This window comes from Xiphophorus maculatus, chromosome 21, assembly GCF_002775205.1.
Source record: "Xiphophorus maculatus strain JP 163 A chromosome 21, X_maculatus-5.0-male, whole genome shotgun sequence".
Taxonomy (NCBI): domain Eukaryota; kingdom Metazoa; phylum Chordata; class Actinopteri; order Cyprinodontiformes; family Poeciliidae; genus Xiphophorus; species Xiphophorus maculatus.
This window is the reverse complement of record NC_036463.1, coordinates 8,642,870-8,662,308: the sequence shown is the minus strand read 5'-3', so window position 1 is coordinate 8,662,308 and position 19,439 is coordinate 8,642,870. Positions and strand designations below refer to the sequence as shown.

General features: G+C 39.8%; 2 protein-coding genes across 2 annotated transcripts in view; one reads left to right on the top strand and one right to left on the bottom strand.

Annotated features, from left to right (window-relative positions):
• The window catches only part of rbm33 (RNA binding motif protein 33), a 35,263-nt gene extending 29,646 nt beyond the window's left edge, over nucleotides 1-5,617 (top strand). Inside the window, exons 18-19 of the mRNA XM_023325823.1 lie at nucleotides 89-177; nucleotides 317-5,617. Coding sequence (XP_023181591.1) covers nucleotides 89-177; nucleotides 317-365 — 138 coding nt within the window. The 3' untranslated portion in view covers nucleotides 366-5,617. The remainder of the gene's footprint in view (nucleotides 1-88; nucleotides 178-316) is intronic.
• Nucleotides 5,618-9,036: 3,419 nt separating this feature from the next.
• On the bottom strand, nucleotides 9,037-18,988 carry shh (sonic hedgehog). Its single transcript, XM_005798619.2, has 3 exons — nucleotides 18,142-18,988; nucleotides 14,769-15,030; nucleotides 9,037-10,748 (listed from the first exon to the last, which is right to left on the bottom strand). Exons 1-3 carry the CDS (start codon nucleotides 18,442-18,444, stop codon nucleotides 10,078-10,080), a joined length of 1,236 nt encoding a protein of 411 aa, XP_005798676.1. The 5' UTR covers nucleotides 18,445-18,988; the 3' UTR covers nucleotides 9,037-10,077.
• Nucleotides 18,989-19,439: the final 451 nt, after the last annotated feature.

Sequence of the window (19,439 nt, the reverse complement as noted above, 5' to 3'; positions counted from 1 at the left end):
CCCAGTTGGCCCCACCACCCCCAGGTTCTCTTGTGTATTGGATGAGTATCTCTCTTTATTCAGTTCGTTCCTTCTCTGTCTCCTGCAGATGTTCAAAATGATGCCGCAGCAGAGAAAAGCTATTGCCAAATTTTCCAACCCCCAGCATGCTGCGAGTTTCCAAATGAGCTTCCATAGGTAATCAATACTCACCTTCCTTTCATCTTTGTTTACATAATTAAATGATTAGTAGTCCTGATAGAGCCTGTGATGATTTCACGTACGGTGTCTCTCAGCAATCTGTGGTACAAACAATATTATCACCATTGCTACACAGGCACATGATTGATTTGTCCCACATTGATGTGTCGCTGACTGATGGCTGAGGAGCTCAGCAAATCCACCAAAGGGTCTCTTTCTCCTGCTGTGGTGGGAGTCTCTTGTGCAAAGCTCTGCTCCACGTGGATACAGGATTATTTCTTCAACGCACTCATCGTCTCGCCACAGATTTCATCATTCGTCTCCCTCCAGTTTGGACATGTGAACACAAAGACAGTAGATGTGTGCATGCATGTGTTTGATTCTGCCTGCCAAGTGGCTGTAGTTTTAAAATAGCATTGTAGAGACACTAAACAGTGAATCATCCCTCGATGTTTGAACTTTCTTTTTTTCCCCCTATCTCAAAAGGACATGGTAAAATCTATCATGGGACAATTAATGGTTGCTACCCTCTTCATTGAGTTATCTATAATAAACTTAAAAAGTCACTTGATTATCATTCAGTTTAAACACCTCATAGTATGTTTATTTTATACTTCGGTTTTATGCAGGGAGAAGTTTGTGGTGTCATTTTTACTCCCTCGCTGTAGATGGCAGCATTTTATCTCTTTCGTTGCATTGTTGGTTTCAGCCTAAGCTTATCCTCATGTTGGTTTTTTGGCCAATGGCGCCATCTAGTGGGGATGTTTCATGCAGGGACAGAAGGGACAAGGATGCTGATGGGATGTTTACTATAGCAGCAGCTGAAGTCAGAGATCCTTAGATGATTTAGTTTTCAGAATGCCAAGCACTCTGAGGAGTTTGTAAATACTGTTTAGCCTTTCTGGTTCTCCTCAGAGTCCTCTGGATTTAAAGGTTAAAGAATTTCTGTTTCTTTTTGTTCTGAATGTAATTCAGTCTTTTAGCTGTTGACTGTAAGGCATTGGAGATAAATGTTTTCTTTTGACATGCAGTTTGTTTGTTTGTCAGATTATGTACTTGTCAAAAGTTCAGAGCTGTACCAAAAATAGAAAGTTTATTATTATCAAAGTGACTTGATTTGTTATAGTTGGCAAGTTCCATATTTAGAATAATTTTTTAAAAATTACTTTGGGAGAGAAACTGCTTTCATTCATTCCTTATTCTTTTTTTAAGCCAGAGAAAGGATCTAAGATTTTGAAGTCATCTGATTGGTTGGTGCCTTGTAACTGAGCAGGGTGGTTTACTTGGATTTGAAATCATTGTCACTGCTTAACACTATTAGTTAGAAGAAAAGTCAAAGAAATTTAACTGAAAACCTTGTACTATAAATTGAATTCACACAAACACTCATCTGAACATGCTGAAGTAGTTCAGTTAAAAACTATTGGGGAAATTACCCAGATTTCTCCATTACTTATTATGACACATATTTTTCCAAGTTTTTCTGTCTTTTTATATAGCAATACATAAATCAGTGATAAACGGGTTTTCTGTGACATTTCAATTGACATTTAAACTCATTTCATCTCCCTTTTTTTCTCCACTACATTTTTTATGTATTCCACAAAAATATCACTGAAGTTGGTGACATTTAAATATTATTTGTAGTAAATGTTGAGGGAGCAACCATTAAACTTCTAGTGGTCCTGTATACAAGTAAACAAGACATTTTGCTCTTAATTTATCCTTTTTGACTATTTCTTTCCTTTCCTTGTGTTAGTCAAGTTGTAACAAGTTAGTTTTTTTATATGTAAAAGCTGAGCTAATTTGTCCTGAGAGAAATCCTTTTTACAAGTGGTGTGTTTCTATTTTAGAGTCACAACGAGAATTGAAATTTCTGTTCATGAGTGAAAAAACAACAACAAACGTTTAAAGGAAAACAACAACAGAAAAATGCTAATAAAAACATGGCCAATATACCGTAAACATGCTGGTATGTGAAGCCGGTCAAACTTTAGCTCAAAGATGTGTGCTTGGTTATGTGTGACGTTCATGTGTCTGGTGCCTTTATGACAACGTCTATTTATATGTGTGTTATATTTTAATCTTTGGTACTTCACAGAAGCTGTGAGTTTGTGGGTATTCACCAACTCAGGATTAAACCATTTCTAAAAATATTCCTTAGGTTTAAGTATTTAAGAGGTAGGCTTAAAAACATGCGACCTCATTGTCCATTTTTGCACTGATTTTATCAGGAATATTAAACATTTTAACATTCAGATTTTACCGTGGTGACATCCTGATGTGCAGCCTCATAAAACAAAGTCTGCATAATTTTACTGTGGTATAATTTAGATGAAATAAGGATAGATGAAAAATTGGAGTATTAAATATGGATGTTGGATAGTTTGATAAAACTTTCCCTTGGCTGCTTATCTGGATGACACCCCAAATGAAGATCCTAATTTTGTGTCTTAAGCTGCAATCTTGTTTACAAGTTCTTGTTTACATCTGACCATTCTGCATGTGTCACAAACTTTTTTAGTGATATTTCCTTAATAATTTGGGTTTAATTGAAATAATTTACTTTTAAAGAAGCTGCACATTCATGAAGTTACTGCACTAAGATATTAGTAACTGAAGGTATGAAGCAATATGTTACTAATTCCCTCTTGTAAACAAGAGGTTTTGCATTTAAGTTATACTTTGTGTCTGAACTGACTTCAGCATGTTTCATTCTCTTTGATTTAAGTTTAGCTATTTTAAGAGATTTTTTCTTTATATGTTTCATGTTCCTGTGTTTTAAGTTGTTGATTTTTCTTAAGGTATTAGTAAATCCTGTGGATTTGGAAGAAGTATCAGCATTGCTGCTCATAATGACAATATTATAAGACATTATGTCTTTATAATTCCAAACACAGATTCACGTTGAATCTTTTGTACTTTACAATGAAGAATTACTTGCATACAAACTGTGAATAGTTGAACTTGATGCAGTAAGTTTGCATATTAACGACATATTGCAGTGAGCTGTTTAACTAGCAGCAACTGTTTCTTATCAGACCACATGTGGTAACATTTTTTTTTTTTTTTGGTTTATTTTTTTCCTCTTATCTTTTATTAAGAAGTTCTATCCGTATTAATTGATAATCAGAAGGTTTATGCCAGCTTTGATCAAAGATGTAATGTAGTTGGATGCTCAGAACCACTAATGTATTGCTGTTTGTTTTTGTATTAGGCCTCGGGATCCAGATGATAGGAAGATCTGCTGTAATCTTCACATTAATGTTCTTTTATGTTTTTTTTCCAGATCGATCCCATCTATTAAAGACGCACTTATTGTGGTTTAAGCCTGAGTGACCATATAAATGGCCTAGCATGTAGTTAAATGTATTTTTCCTTGCTAGTTCAGCATACTCGTATTTAAAGTAGATGATTTAATAGAGTTGCAAACATGAATCATTTAAAAGTGGCAATGTTTCAGTTCTGTAACACAGGATTTTACTATTTAAACAAAGGTGGACTTTTTAAACTGCTATGCTGTATTGGCCATTAGCGTGGTTAGTAAAAATCGTAGCATTTGTGTGTTCCCTTGATAATTCAGTTCCCTACCTGAACTATGATTTGCTAAACAGAGCCAACATTTTCAAATCCAGTATGTTCCCTAACAATCCCAAGTTGATAGTTCTAATGAGTGAAATGGAATATCTTTGCTGTACTCTATCAAGCCTTCGTGTTATCTGATGAAAGTTATGCTCTTTTTCACTCTTGTGCTGCCTCAATGTAGCTCAGACATTTGTCAATATGCTGTAGAAAATAGTTTCCTTTTAAATATCTTCTTAACGTTTCTTTGCTTCTCCTGACTTCATCTTGCTGATGCTGAACATAGTTGCTTAGTCTTTGTCTTCTTCTTTCAGTAACAACTTTAACACTGAAGAGTACTCTTGCTATCACAAGCAGCATAGGCACGCCTAACTGAAAATGTCCAGTTGTTTATTCTGATCATAAACGGATTTTCCTTTGGTCATTTCTATTATTTAGTCAATACAACTGCATGTTAGGATTATTTGTGGATTTGTTTTTGTCTGTGTAATATTTAAAAATCTGATATTACTCTTAAAATTAGAGTAAGATCAGATTGTTTCTGTTGGTTTATTTGTATTAAGGAAAATTGGAGGAAGTTGAAGCTCATAAAACCTATTCAAATTCAATTCAAACATGATATTTTTTATTTCAAACATGATAGCAATATAAAGTAACAAATTGTTTTGTTTCACTGGAGGTACGTGTTAATTTTACTTGTGTTCTAAAACCCCCTTGCTTTTCTTCAAGGCCTTGTTTTTTTAGAATTAAACCAGTAGATTTGCTTTATCAAAAGAATGCAATACGTTTGTTTCTTTAATTTTGGTTTCTGTCAGTCTCTGTTCCATGCCTCTGAACATAGGCTTGTCTTGTACAAACTTTATAATCGGTTTTAGACTTTGTTGATCCCTGTAAACCTAACATAATTAACTTTTTTTTTTTTTTTTTTTCCCGTTCAGTTTTATTTTTTTATTGTATGTAGTCAGGTCTTCTCTGTGACATTCCTAGTCTTTGGTATGATCCACTTCTTGTACTGTTTTAGTCACACAGGCTAATAAGTTTTGCATTTAGTACTGTCTGTAATGTCTGAATTAAATCCATGCACTTTATCTTCAACAGAATAATGGTGATCTGAGCACTTTGATGGGCCAAGGACACTCCTGTCTCATTAATGCTGCTTCATATGCTTAACACTCAGGTTTTCTTTCAGCTGTTCAGTTCCTGGGCTCAGAATGAAGGTTTTATGTTGACCTTTTTTCCCTGAACAGCTGCAGCTGATCTTTTGTTGCTGCCTCTTCTTTCCTTTGCTCTTCTACTTACTTACGGCACACAAACTTGACCATTTCTCATCTTTCCTTCCACACCTCTGTTGAGTGAATTGCAGCAGGTTGGCCTCCCTGGATTACCATTGTTTGTTAGCCCTGTGGATGGAGGTTTCCACTTATGTGACGACTTCTGGGCTCGCAGAGCAGACACGTTACTCTAAAGAGAGCCGCTTTATGGCTTTCTCTGCACCAAAGGGTCCTCCAAGCTTCTTGACAATCACTGTTTGGTCAAACTCTTTAAGAAGCCTCTATGGACTCCTGATGTCAAACTGTATGTTGCATCAAACAGTGACTAAAGAAATCCAACATGTTGGAGTCTTGATGGAAAATGTTAACAAAGCATCGTGTTGTGTCTTTACACCCTTGAGTGATATTTCAAATGTGAAATGATCAGGATTATGTCTGAAATTATTGTTCCATTTGTTCTGATGCTGTGAATGTGGAAAATCTTCTACAATTATGTACATTTGAACTTGCAAAATGTTTCTATAAAGTTCTGATTTGTTACATTGGAAAGCAAAGATGGAAAATAAACTACTTGACACAGCAAATGTGTTCTTGACTAATTGGGGGAGATGGGTTTTTGTTTAAAGGATTTAAAAAGAAATAGATTTCCTTTATACTTGTTGGTTCGGTAATCAAATTATAAAGATGCTGCACATTTTTCATTTCTTTTTTTTTTTTTTGCTTCAATCACTGGTTTTCTAAACTTGGCATGTATATTTTTTCATGGTTTTGACCATGAGTTTGCTTAGATTTTTCAATATGACATTTTACTTGGAGGCCTCACAGCTTGCTTTTGTGCAAGCTGTGAATCTGTTGGTCAATTGGGTGAAAGATGGATTAAATTGTTGCATTTTTCTGATCATGGTGACCACTGAAAGAGCCTTGCACTATTGCTAAATTCACCATATCACACTAAAGCCAATATGATTTGCATATCAGCAAACCTGAAAGTAAGTGCTCATTATTTGGTATGAGTGGGAAATGAACCATTAACTTTCTGATTGATTTCCTATTGCTCCATAGGCTTCAAAGATTTTCTCATATACAAAGTCTCTCAATATACAAAGTCTGGTTTGGTCATTTGCTGGTCATGAATAATGCATCTTGGATTGTAGAAAAATGCCATCAACCACTCTTATTAAAGTTGCATTTTACTAACTTCTGTTGACCAGTTTAAACAAAAGGAAATACTGTAGATCTTGATATAACTGTTGTTTTAACTCTTGGTGTTATTTCAGTGACTCTGTAGTGTTCAGCCTCCGGTGTTCATGATATTCACACTGGGATCTCATACTGGCCCATGCCTACCCTAACAGAAGCCACACATAGTACTACTCAGGCCAGAGGTTCCTGCAGATGGTGAGAAAAGATGGTGCAGAAAATGATGTGTGGATCTATTTTCAGAGTAGCTGCAATCATACCTTTCATTTTTATTATATATTTTTTTGATGAATTAACATTCTTTAATTTATCTTAGAAAGAGTTAAGACCTTTAGTATTATTTTGGTGTAGTAGTAGTTATATATTTTATTTGTTGGGGTTGTTTTAGTCATTTTGGGACTGCAAAATGACTAAAACAACTAGACTTCTCAATTATTGGAGTGTCAGGTTGTTGATGCTGTTCAGTTCCCTCTGCCGCCACAGAAGAGCAAAAAGGACTTTGATGGACCAAGCCAGCCAACACCATTTGCAGAAACTGGGAGTTTTGTTTTCCAGCAAAACCAGACTGTTCATGTTTGCGAATGTCAGCATTTGTAAAAGCAGTTGTTGAGCCCTGGCAGACTGAGGGCCCCCAGAGGGATTAGAGGAGGCTCTGTTTACCTGCTCTGAGGAATGCTGCCCTGCGCGGACGCTTTTGTATCTGATGGGGACCCAAGGTCACAGCGCCGGCAGAGATGGGCCGCTTTGTCTCCTCCCTGAAGTTTCCACCTCACAATATCAACAGGACAACACAATGTGGGAGAAGAAAAGGGAATTCCTGCTCATGTTGCAACAGTGCTCAGAAACTCAGGTTCGCTGCCCCTTTTTACCTCTGAAAGCTCAATGATGGATGACTTTTTTGTCAGTTTTTCAATCTGTATGGCTAGAACTTCCTAATTCCCACCATGTTCTAATTCACTTTTAGGGAATAGTTACTAGTTTTTCTGTTTCAACTTTAGTGCAAATTGTTGACCAAAATTCACCACTTTAGTCATTTTCTTAGGGTTTTATGACTCTGGTGGTCTGTATTTGACAGTCAGCTAACAAGAAAATGAGTTGTGAGTGAGGGGGAAGACTTGTGGCAAAGGTCAACAGACTGGGACTCAAACCTGTGATGGCTGCATATACGAATGAGACGTCCATACGCCACCATCTGAAAGGACTATTAAAGTGTCTTTAACCTCAGTGTGAGATCTGTTTCAGAAAGGACAAAAACGTTGAGCATTGTCAAACTCTTCAGATCATCTACACCAACTTTTTCTGTCTGCTGCTATCAGGAACACCAAACTACTGCACTGCTTTCTGCCCCATCCTATTAAGGCACTTTGTCTTATTGCAGGTATTGTGTTTGGATCGTATATGTGTTATAATATTTTTAAGGCAATCTGTTGAATGATCTCAAAGAAAGGCTGCTCAAAGTAATTTGAACAAATTCCTCAAAAGTATTTTATTTCAGTCAGTACATCCATTCATTCTTCCAGTTATCCAGACTAGGTCACATGGCTAACAGATCCAGGTCAGTAACCCAGACATCCCTGTCCCCTGCGACACGCTCCAGTCCATTCTAGGCAACCCTAAGGGATGTCTAGGTCAGAAACTTTATACAATATATGGTGCCTGGTTTGTGTTCTTGGTCTAACCCAGGATCTCCTCCCAATGAGAAACCTCTGCAGGAAACCATCTAGGAGGAATCTTAGTCACATGCCAGAACCATGTCAATTTACTCTTTCATGCTGAGGAGTTCTGGCTCTATATAAAGAGTTCCTCATGGTATCGCTGAGGCTCAGTCCAGCCACTTTTACAGGTTCTTGTTATTCTGGTGATCTGATCATAAGCGAGAGTCGAGACACTCTCACTAATAAATCTGGAGCTCCATTTTATGGAGAAGTTTTCTCTTTGCTTTTTTTAAAAGTTAGTTCTCAATTGTAAAAGGATTTCTTCCATTGGGTGAGGGATGCTGTCTTTTCCTGAAGTGGATTTTGTGAAAGTGGATTTAACCTTTGACCAACAAAAATAAACTATGTTAGAAACCTAAACTCAGATTATTTCTGTCATGCAAACATTTCTTGTTAAATCAGATCAATTTGTGCCTTTTTGTTTCCAGTGTGTTCCACGTTCTCCAATTATCAGTACCTCTATTTTACCACACGGTGTCACCATTGTACTGACTAATAACCTCCAAGCAACCGTGCAAGAAATTGGCGCTGGAATCAATTTAACAAAGATGCACCTCGAAAGCTCTCCATTAAGCGCTAAACGCGTACTATAAGTCTGTATGAAAATAGCGGAGGATTACAGAGATTTGCTCAGACTAAGTGAAGCTGTGATGTGATTTTGGGACTATATTTCCTACAGCCCGTGTTTGACCTGAAGCCGCCGACACCGGTGGCACAACAAACACGCTCCTGTTTAATCTGTCTGCACGTTGGGGAAGTTATTTGCAGAGGGCAAAGCTCGTTAAATTTGACATAGGCTCTCAACATTTCACAAGCATGCAAAAGGCAGTTCAAAGCGCAATATTCGTCTCACTCTCTGCGTTTCTCTCTCTTTCTGTTTTCATTTTTTGTTCATGAGTGTTCCGCCATTAATTCAAATAATCCAATTGGAACTCAGAACGCCAGATTCTTGTTCGTTATTGCCACACAGTTTGCAAATAGAAAATGGCATTAACATAAGAAATAAAGCTAACTTACGAGCCTCGAGGGTGGGTAGGGGTGGGTCTTCTTTATATGGTGATTTCTTAAGTGGAGCTCATTTAGACAAAGACAACTGCAATTTTCAAGATTTTCTTTATCTCATTTTTGTAATAAACATATAAATAATAAACTCTAGACATTTCTTGACACATCGCCCTGTTATGAAAGTTAACTGGTATGGTAGAGACTATCCAGACATGTGCATCTGCCGCAGGTCATTTTCTATACATAGAAAACTATGTCCCTATTACAAAATATGAAAAGAAAAAAAACAAAACATTTTAGTACATTTACAGGAGTTACTTATTAATTTATTTAACGAAGTTGCTTCAGTACTACTTTAATGGTTACTGAACTGTCAAAATCAGAAATTTTTGACATGTTCATTTCCTCTGAAGAAAACAAAGAAAATAGAAACATACACACACACACAGAAAAGCATAAAATGCAGACATGACACCAAAAATAATAAAATAAAATAGCAAATAGCAGTAAAAGAATTCCAATACTTTCCAAGCTACTGTATTTTTTTTTTAAATTAAAATATATTCTCATATCTTACACTATTTCAAATAACGAAATGTGATTCGGCAGCAAATCTAATTTACATTTCTGTGTATAAAAATATAATTTATGGAACCCCGCAAAGTTTGTTCTATACCCCCAAAATATAACAGTCAGTTGCACATGTATAGTGATCTTCTTCTCTGTCCAGTTATTTTTTTTTACTCATTTTTATATATTTTTTTGTTGTTTTTCTCCGTTTTCAAATCTTTTTGCTTTTTGTAGTTGAGATATACAAAAATAGATTATGCACAATTTGCTGCTCGCATCGTTTCACAATCCATTTCTGTGACAGCAGCAGCAGAGTTCACATGAGAATAAATTATTCAAAGAGGATTTTTTTTAAGGCTCCATTCATTCATTGAAAGGGGACGCATCATGGAAAAGTCACTGAAATAAATATCCCAACTCCGCTGGGGCCTTTTTGTTCGTTTTTCTTTTCTTTTTTTATTTTAAGATTATTATTATTATTATTTAATATGTCATTCTACTGGATAGTTCGAGGGTCCTACTTGAGTCTGATTTTGTTCCTGTGGGGGGGATTTTCAGCTTGGGTATGCTGACATTCCCAGTGGATGGATCGAGTGGTCGTCCAAGAGCCACGTCCCCAGCTGGTAAAGAAGTTTGGAGTACCAGTGGACCCCCTCGTTGTGCGCGCTGACCCGAGGCCGGGAGATGAACAGCGATGAGGACACCCAGTGGGCGATCCTAACGGGCGCCAGGGCCCAGTGCGCAAGCTGGTGGTCCTCGATCACCGCGTAACAGGATGCCAGAACCTGATCCACCACCACGGTCCCCTGTGCCGTCACGGGCGCGAAGGAGCCCTCGTGCTCTTGCGTGTAAATCCGTTTCACGTTCACGGCCACGACTCGCCTCCGCTCCCCGTCGTAGACGAACACCTTCTGTCCGGGTCGCACGTCGCTGGCGAACGTTGCCGACCGCGTGGAGTTCTCGCGGGCGACAAAGATGAGGTGCGCGGCGGTGAGGGTGATCTTCTGGCCCGTCTCGGTCTCGATCACGTAGAAGGTCCTCCTGGTGGTGGAGTCTCGGTCTATGAACATGATGAAGTCGGTGAAGATCGGGTTTCCGACGCCGTCCGCAGCCAGGACTCTGTCCCCGGGTTGGAGGTCTCTGACCGGCTTCTTGGTGCCGTCCTGCAGGGTGACTGTGGAGGATCCCGGGAAGCAGCCACCTGACTTTGCTGCCACTGAATTTTCTGTTGGAATAAAAGTTTATGTAAAGTCATTACACTGACTCAAAAAAAAAAAAAAAAGAAAGAAAACGAAAGAAAAAAACCAAACTTAAAATGTAAATGTTCTTGATTTTCCCCTGAGCCTTTAGTCATTGATTCATGCTTGTTGGAGAGTGATGTTTTCCTTAAATCTGACAGTTCCTGTGAGACCACAAGGCTTTAAGATGTGTTATAACCACTATCAAAGAACTACATTTCTTTCCATTTTGTTCAGTCTTGACACATTTTGATGAGCCCAAAGATTTTTGCATATTTAAGCTCTTTTGGTTGTTTTGTATCAAATGTGACCTGAAACATGAAAGTTCCTGTAAAATTACAAAATTTAAATTTATATTATAGCCATCATACAAAACCTGCTGAAGAACCTGCTGAAGAAGGCATTTCTTTCAATGTTCACATGTCTTCTTGGCCCTATATGCATTTTTATACTGATGCCAAACTGGCTTCTTTAAACAAGATGTTAAGCCTGATTTTTTGTGTGTGTGAAATCAAAAGACTTAATCTCATATAATAATCATCATTACAAAAACACCTAAAAACTTCTTTTTCTTGAACTTATTCATTTTCCACAGGTCTCAGTGCTCCCCCATGCATGTGATATATGTGTATTGACTTCGTCTATAACCTGAAGGTTTTATGATGTTAGAAAATGTAAAGTCATTGCCTTAATTAAAGAATCATTGCCTCTCAAATTTCTTCAGGTTTCACACATTTGGGGTCTCCATGATATCATATGTGTATCAGCCTGAAACCTGATTTTCTTTTTTTTTAAAACCTGAGCTGTCATTCAAAAGCCACTCAAGAACTAATTCCCCCTGATTTTATTTATTTATTTATTTATTTTTTTTAGCCTTTAGACGTCTTGATGTTCCTGTATGCATTTTGCATATTGATGCCTCGCAGACTCCTTGATGTCAGATGTGTATTGGCTTGGCCTGTAAAACCTAAAAGCCTGGGCTCATCTATCCTTAATTAGAAAAAAACCCAATAAAGAACAAGCATTGTTATTCTAAATCAGCTTGGTGGATGGAGCTACTCTTGGTAAAGAACACTCACGCCTTTCCCAGCTTCTCTCCCCATATTTACTCAGGTGCAGAAACCTCCATGTGACAATTCACACAAATAGGCGACTCACAACTACTATTTACCCAGTGGAGCCACTTTTCCATGCCTCTCGAGTTGTAGATTTGAATTTAAATGAGTGCCCCCGGACTCTTAAATGCTTGCTGTTGTGCAACATCAATACACCCCCCCTCCACCACCACCCTGTCTACCACCTCTCCTTGCTTTGTTGTCAGTCTTGATGACGATAATTTTGGCCTTGGTGGAAGCTCTTCACATACCAGTTTCTAGGATCATGCAGGGAAAAAAAAGAAAGGGGGAAAAAAGGGAGGTTTTTCTACTCAGAATTTGGGGGCTTTTAATCTTCTTTTAAGGTTCCTGAGCATGAAATGAGGTGACAACTGCAAACCAGATTTGGCTAACATTGTTCGGCCAAATCCTTTCTGTAAAGTCGCATGACCCCTGATGACATGTCAGCCTAGAGCATACTGTGATCTCAGAACGTGTGACATGAATGAGAAATAAGGGATTTATCAATAAAGTGTGGACTGAGAGAAGCGCGATGGTTCATCTGTCAGTGGTAAAGGGAATTTAAGTGTGACGCAGTTAAGGTCTGGATTTTATAGATATATATATATGAGACAAAATGAGACAAAACAGAAGCCAGACATTTCACAAGTGATACTGAGATCTAAACACACTACATCATTATATTATGTATTTTTTAAAGAAATGGGATTTATCTAAAATATTGTTGTATCCTTTTCGTGGAGCTTTAGCTTTTCTGGGTCACAGCCAGCAGCCTTGTTGAGACTGCAGTGTGTCGTTCCCACTAGGAGACGGTGTGGGGCAATGTAAGCTTAAGGAATGAGCTGCATGGTAAATGCTCACAAATGGATGATAAGTGCTCATACATCACTGCCTGAAATATTCCTGTGAAATTCCTTCCTCATCACCATTGGTACTGCCAGGAGGTGTATAACGTAGATTAATCAGTCTCATTTGAGATAATTTTTAAACAGAAGATAATTATTTTTAATCTGCAACCTGTTGCACCTGATTGACTGCTGTGTTCTTTAGACACCATGGGTTTGTTTTCTACGCTTCCCAGAAAAGCATCTAGAAAAGAAAATTGCCTTATTTTTCTGAGATATAACTGATGACCAACCCTTTACAAATGTAAACCTGTTTCTGTATATTTTGTTTTCAAAAACAGGTTTCAAGAATCAGACCTTCATATCTTTAGTCCAGGTATGACCTGTTGACACGTTGTGATTTTTATGCTGCACAATATAAGGTTGGTCTTGATGCCAAAAAGTATTGAACATCTCCCTTTTTTCAGAAGCAGAATGTCGATTTCATGGTCGATATTAATTAAAAAACATTTGTGAAATACTCCCTAAACAACAATAAGAAGAATCTGAATTCAAATAAGTGGCTAATCTCTCTGAACGTTTATATGTTCTTACAATACCCATCCTCTATTGACTAGACAACTCAGTGAGTTGTAGGAAACCAATTCAACAACAACTGACATTAAACCCTTTTTCCCAAGCACTATTGTTGCCCCCTGATAGAATTACATCCTGGGCTGTGAGCCAAATTGACATAATAAAAAAAACCCAGTGGTAAGAGAGAGACAGGTACTCCTTCCTGGTACTGCTTATTCCCCAACCCTAGCCTCTCTACATGGTATATGATTTGATTTGTCTCAAAGGTTAAACCTCTGCCCTGGAAATGATGAGACACCCAAGTTCAAGTTGGAGATTGGAAATCCAGCATTGTTGGTTGTTGTTTTGATAACAGCAATTAGCAAGGCTAAATAATAAAGTTTTCCCCTATTTTTCTGTATAAAAGTTCACAAGTGGAGCTCATACTGAAACACAAGGTAAATGGTCAAAACACTTCATATCAGTTTTTATGTGTGGCAGCCATGTTGGATACTGAATTTAGGGGATATTATTGTTCCATTTCTGTCAGGAAAAACTGAACATCCAATATTCAAGTACAAATATAACATAGACATCCCACCCTGAAGTTATTCATTCCCCCTCCTGGAAAGCCTCTTGGATCATTACCAGGACAAATGTAGTGTTAACCAGTAGGACATGTTTTAAAACAAATCTGCAGCCATTTTTAATCAGCTCCCCTCACTTTTCTTTGCAGGGCCATCTGATAAGTCCAGAAAAAAATCCTGAGCTGCACCTGCTTTTGAAGATTCATTTGCACAGCAGTGTGCACCTCATAGCTCCCACCTTAATGCAACGTTGCAAGCAGGAGAGATCAAGGGGGGTAATCGCCATCCTACAAATTACCCCTAACCCACCTCCAGTAACTAGACACTTATGCGTAATACTGTACATGAACATAAATTGAGAGGAGTAGTCAAGTTACAACTCCGACTTCCTCCACAGTCCAGAAACATGACTGTCAGGTTAATTGGTCTCTCTAAATTCTCCCTAGGTGTGAGTGAGTGAGTGTGTGTGTGTGTGTGCGTGTGTGTGTGTGTGTGTGTGTGCATGGTTGTTTGTCCTGTCTGTCTTTGTGTTGCCCTGTGACAGACTGGCGACCTGTCCAGGGTGTACTACGCCTTTTGATCGGAACGTTAGCTGGAGATAGGCACCACTACCCCTCCTGACCCCACTAGGGACGAGGGGGTTAGAAAATGGATGGAAGAATGGATAGTCAAGTTACATGACAATGAGTCACATTGTTGCTGTATTTGTTCATATAACTAAGTAGTGTTTTTTTTTTCATTTTTCTTTTTTACCTTTAGAGTTGCATTAGGGACATTTTCTCACCCTTATATATTGATACGGTATTAGAAAAACTGCAATTCTGTGATGACTTGATTCTGATTTTGGTCCCTATCTTCTCCCCATGCTCTGTCTTTTAAAATGTTCTGGAGACACCCCTGCTTACCTGCTTTCACAGAGCAGTGGATGTGGGCCTTTGACTCATAGTAGACCCAGTCGAATCCGGCTTCCACGGCGAGCCTGGACAAGGTGCCATATTTGCTCTTGTCCCTGTCTGAGGTGGTGATGTCCACGGCCCTGCCCTCATAGTGCAGGGACTCGTCAAAGTGGTGCCCGTCCTCGTCCCAGCCCTCTGTGACCCGGAGCTTCACCCCGGGCCATTGGTTCATCACAGAGATGGCCAGCGAATTCAGCTTGTCCTTGCATCTCTGCAGCGAAGCAGAAATCAGGTAAATCAGCTGAGAGCAATGCAGATCATTCAAATAAATTGAACTAAAAACATGTATATTTTTTAATCCTATTGCCACACTTTCATTTGCACACTTTCTCCATTAAACATCTGCTTGATTTTATATATATATATATATATATATATATATATATATATATATATATATATATATATATATATATATATATATATATATATATATATATATATATATATATATATATATATATATATATATATATATATATATATATATCAGTAGCAAGGAAAGATGAACATTTGGACTCAGTGAAGCCTCTCCATCCCCACATGAATCCATAAATTCTCTCAGCTGTGCTGAAACACTGCACCTCTGATCCTGAGCTTGCATTTCTCAGTGTGAGCAGCAGCGTCAGAGGGCACAGCTCGGGTAAGAAAGCTGCTCATGAAATATGGATAAAGCACTGCATTCGCTTCACTGGCCCTATATCATCTGGGTCTTTGGTTTCTGGAAGGTGCGTGAAACGTCCCCCCTTTTCTCCCTATCAAAGAAGGGACAAGATAAGCACATTATAAACGCTCAAGCTAATGTTTTTTGTTTACTTTAAATCAATAACTGGTTCTGGGGGTGATATGAAGATTATCTTTCCTTAAAATGTGTGTGTGAGCACTCAGTGAAGATACTTGGCCCTCTCCAGGACAACTGTTCTCAATATGTCAAATAAAACATCACAAAGAGTCCTTTCAGACATAGGACAGGGGGGGTGGGGGGGGAGACTTTCATTATTCTGCTCCTGCAAAGTCCTGGAAAACGTGACATGCCTCCTTAAGTGGAGGTGTTATTAGTTTGCTGACAGACAGACCTGTGAAATATCAGAGGAGCCTCACGGACAGCTCAAGATTTCTGAGGTTTCACAGAGACCTTTAATCTGTGTATCACACTTGTAGCATGTGATGAATAAAAAAAAAATGTGTTTTTGGGGGGAGCAACTCACAGAGTGGGGATTGTCGTAGTCAAGAGCCGTAAAAAGCTTGAACCCTGTTTATTAATTCATCAGGTCGTGTGCCGCAAATCAAGCCAAGTTCTGCTCAGCCACCATGCATGAAGCAAAGCCCAGCAGGGAGCCTGCAAACCTGCGCTCTTGCGCTCCGGAGGGGTGAGGCGCTCAGCAGCCCGCCTCTTAATCTTTTTTCACAAATGATTTGGTTAGAGGAAACACTTATCAGCTACCTGTCAGTGCAAACATCTCTTTCCCCCACTCACTTATTACATAAATACCTACTTTAAAAGCGATTTAATCCATTAAGTCGAACTCATCTAAGTTAAAATAGAAATCAGAGACAGAGACTTAGACCAGCTAGTTAAAAAGGAAAAGATGATATTTCATAAAGAAAGTAGAGGATACGCTCATCTCCACCTGTTTATTATGAGACTCATGGAGCTGAGCGGTGAAGCCGCAGTAAAAGCGGCCCCGTCACCTTTGGAGCTCTGCTCCTCCAAAACTGTACCAGACTAAACGGGATAGTTCTCAAGTTCCCTGGCAATGAATTGGACTTCCTTCACTGAGAAGCAGGGTCGCTTCTCCTTCGGTGAATTGTTTTATACATTTTGTCACAGCTCACATCTACCAGAGTTACCGCCTGCGCGTCTATCACCGAATATCTATTTTCTAAAGCGCCAGAGACTGGGTTAAAAACTGCGCGTAAAGTTCTGCCCGCCAATGCGCGCAACCTAAGGCACAGTGCAAACCACGCTGGTAAATCTTTATACATAAGGCTTAAGTCACCTTCAGTCGCCATCACTTTGCCTGGATGTTAACTCATTGTAATAGTTTTATGTGATGTAAATGAAAAGAACGGCGATCAGGTCTGCTACATGGACTCTAAGAAGTTAAACTTTTGCTTCAAGTCAAATTGAGGATGCCTTGAAGCTCTTCAAAAATAAGACATGGTCCAGGTTAACAAATTGGCTGAAAAATAAACAATGCTACACAAGACTACAGTAACGAAGTTATCACCCTCCCTTCCACGCGTGTTTAAATCTATTCCAGGAATAACACCCAAGTTCCTTTAAAACCCCCATTTCTATTGGAAATGAACCACAGAACCTCTAAGTTTATCCTCACGTCTCCACTCTGGAAAGAAGCCATCCTCCAAGGCCTATAATTTCCTAATCCCCATCTTTTGGTAACTTAAACGTATCGGATAGAAAGGAGAGAGGAGGGATATGTGGGGAAGGCTGAGACCTCACGCACGCAGCGAATATTTCATCGGAGCCCATGTCTGGTGCAAGGCGCGAGTTCAGAGACTCCAGCGCGCCACCATCGCCACCATCACTCCCACCGTCGCATTTTTATTCTCACTGAGCCGATACGAACCCAAAGCTGCCTGTTCAGTGTTTTCCTAATTCGCCGAGCTCTTAGTGCCGAATGCAAGGACGGAGAGACGCGACGTCCTGCAAGCCTGGAGACATGAATCGAGTCGCGCAATAAGATCTGCCGTCCTTCCTGCAAAACGCGCTTGCAGAAAACGGCCAACCGGTCCACGTCCACTGGCTCCCCACCCTGAAATGCAACATCTTTCACTGCACCGCTGCGCGCACAATCCAGAGGGAAGAAATGTCTAAAGCGCATCACCAGGGAACACAATAATCACCTTAATCCAGAAACACACACACACGCACAAAAAAGAGTCAAAGAACGAGGCTCTGCAGAGCTCTCAGATGGAGCCTCGTTCAGATACAAATATAGATATGAGGAGATGGAGGAGGCGGAGGAGGAGGAGGACGAGGAGGAGGAGGAAAAGGGTGGGTAGGGGTGTGGGGGGGCGCATTAATATTTCAAATTCACTGTCACAATAATGAAGGCCGAGTGTCCTGACTGTCCGCCTGCACATCACTCCTCCAGCTGGATCTCTGTGCGAGAAAGTCCCAGGCTGGCGCATCAGAGTGCATCTGCATTTACAGTGAAGTTAAAAGGCTCAGTGTGAAGAGTTCAGACTTCACCTAACGTGCGCAATCAGTCTGACAGGGAGGCTGTTGCAGTGCGCAGTGATGGTGGTGGAGGAAGAAAATATACAGGAAAAAAAAAAGATTATTCAGTGCTCTTACCTGAGTCATCATCCTGTCGGCTCCTGTGTTCTCCTCATCCTTGAAGATGATGTCTGTGTTATAATTGGGAGTGAGCTCTTTAAAGCGCTCGGAGTTCCGTGTGATCTTGCCCTCGTATCTACCGCTCGCCCCCAGGGTCTTCTCCGCCACATTGGGGATGAACTGCTTGTACGCCAGAGGTGTCAGCTTCTTGGGGTGTCTCCTCCTGCCGTAGCCCCTGCCCGGTCCGCATCCCATCGCGGAGGACACCAAGGACAAGCAGATGAGAGCGACAGAAGCGATTCTGGTCCAGCGCTGATGCATGTTAAATATAAAATAATGAAGAAAAAAAAAAAAAGATCTAAAAAAAAAAAGAAAAAAGAGTCACCGCTGCGGCTGCTGTCTTATCTCAGCTGCAGATGTCCTTGTCTCCTCTCTTCTCCCTTTTTTTTTCCGCCTGCGTCTCTTGGTCTCTTACCGCGGCAGGTGCGGAAATGAGCGCCTCAGACTGATGGTAATAACGGGGCACATCGAAAGAGGATATAAAAAAAGAAAAGTAGTGAGAGAATTATAAGCCACGGGATCTCTGGTTTAAACTGCAGCCGCTCGTGTGAGCCGAGCGCTTTTACTGCTTTGTATTATAGCAGCGATCTATAGCAGGGGTGGGACTTAATTGGCTCGCCTAGACAAACCCTCCTGATGTTATCCCACTGAAAAAAGGGGGGAAAAATCAGGAAAAAAAAAAAGATTTTCTCCCACCTTACGGTTAGTCTCCCCTTCTCGGAGGACGCGGGCTCCTCCTCCATGGGAAAACATCAATTATGAAGCAAAGCGTCTCCTACCCTCCCGTTTTCGAGCCTATTCACATCACAGGGAGAAACTTGCAAAGTGCTGGACACAGATCTGAAATCAGTGTTAAGTTCTCCGTGTGTGCACCGGGGCAACTCTCCGCATGGAGACACTCGTGGACGCGCAGTGCGCATACCTGTGTTGGATGACTTCGCCGTGATCCGTGTCCAGTGAGGATAAAGACGTTAAAGACATAAAATAAAATGGAGATCTCGCTTGGACTTGAAACGACCTGATCTGGCATTCCCTCTGTAAGAAAAAACAAACAAAAAACCCCCATAAAACATAAAACCTATGCGCAAAGTTGCGCAAAAATGCCACTGGTGACACTTTTAGATAATCTAAAGTCTTATGAGATTCCAGTAAACTTACTTGAATTGATGTTACGATTTTAACGGAAAATAGTCTAAATGTTTGTGAAAGAATCAGGTCTTTGGTGCGCTCGTGCTGTGCGCCATTTTACGCATCCA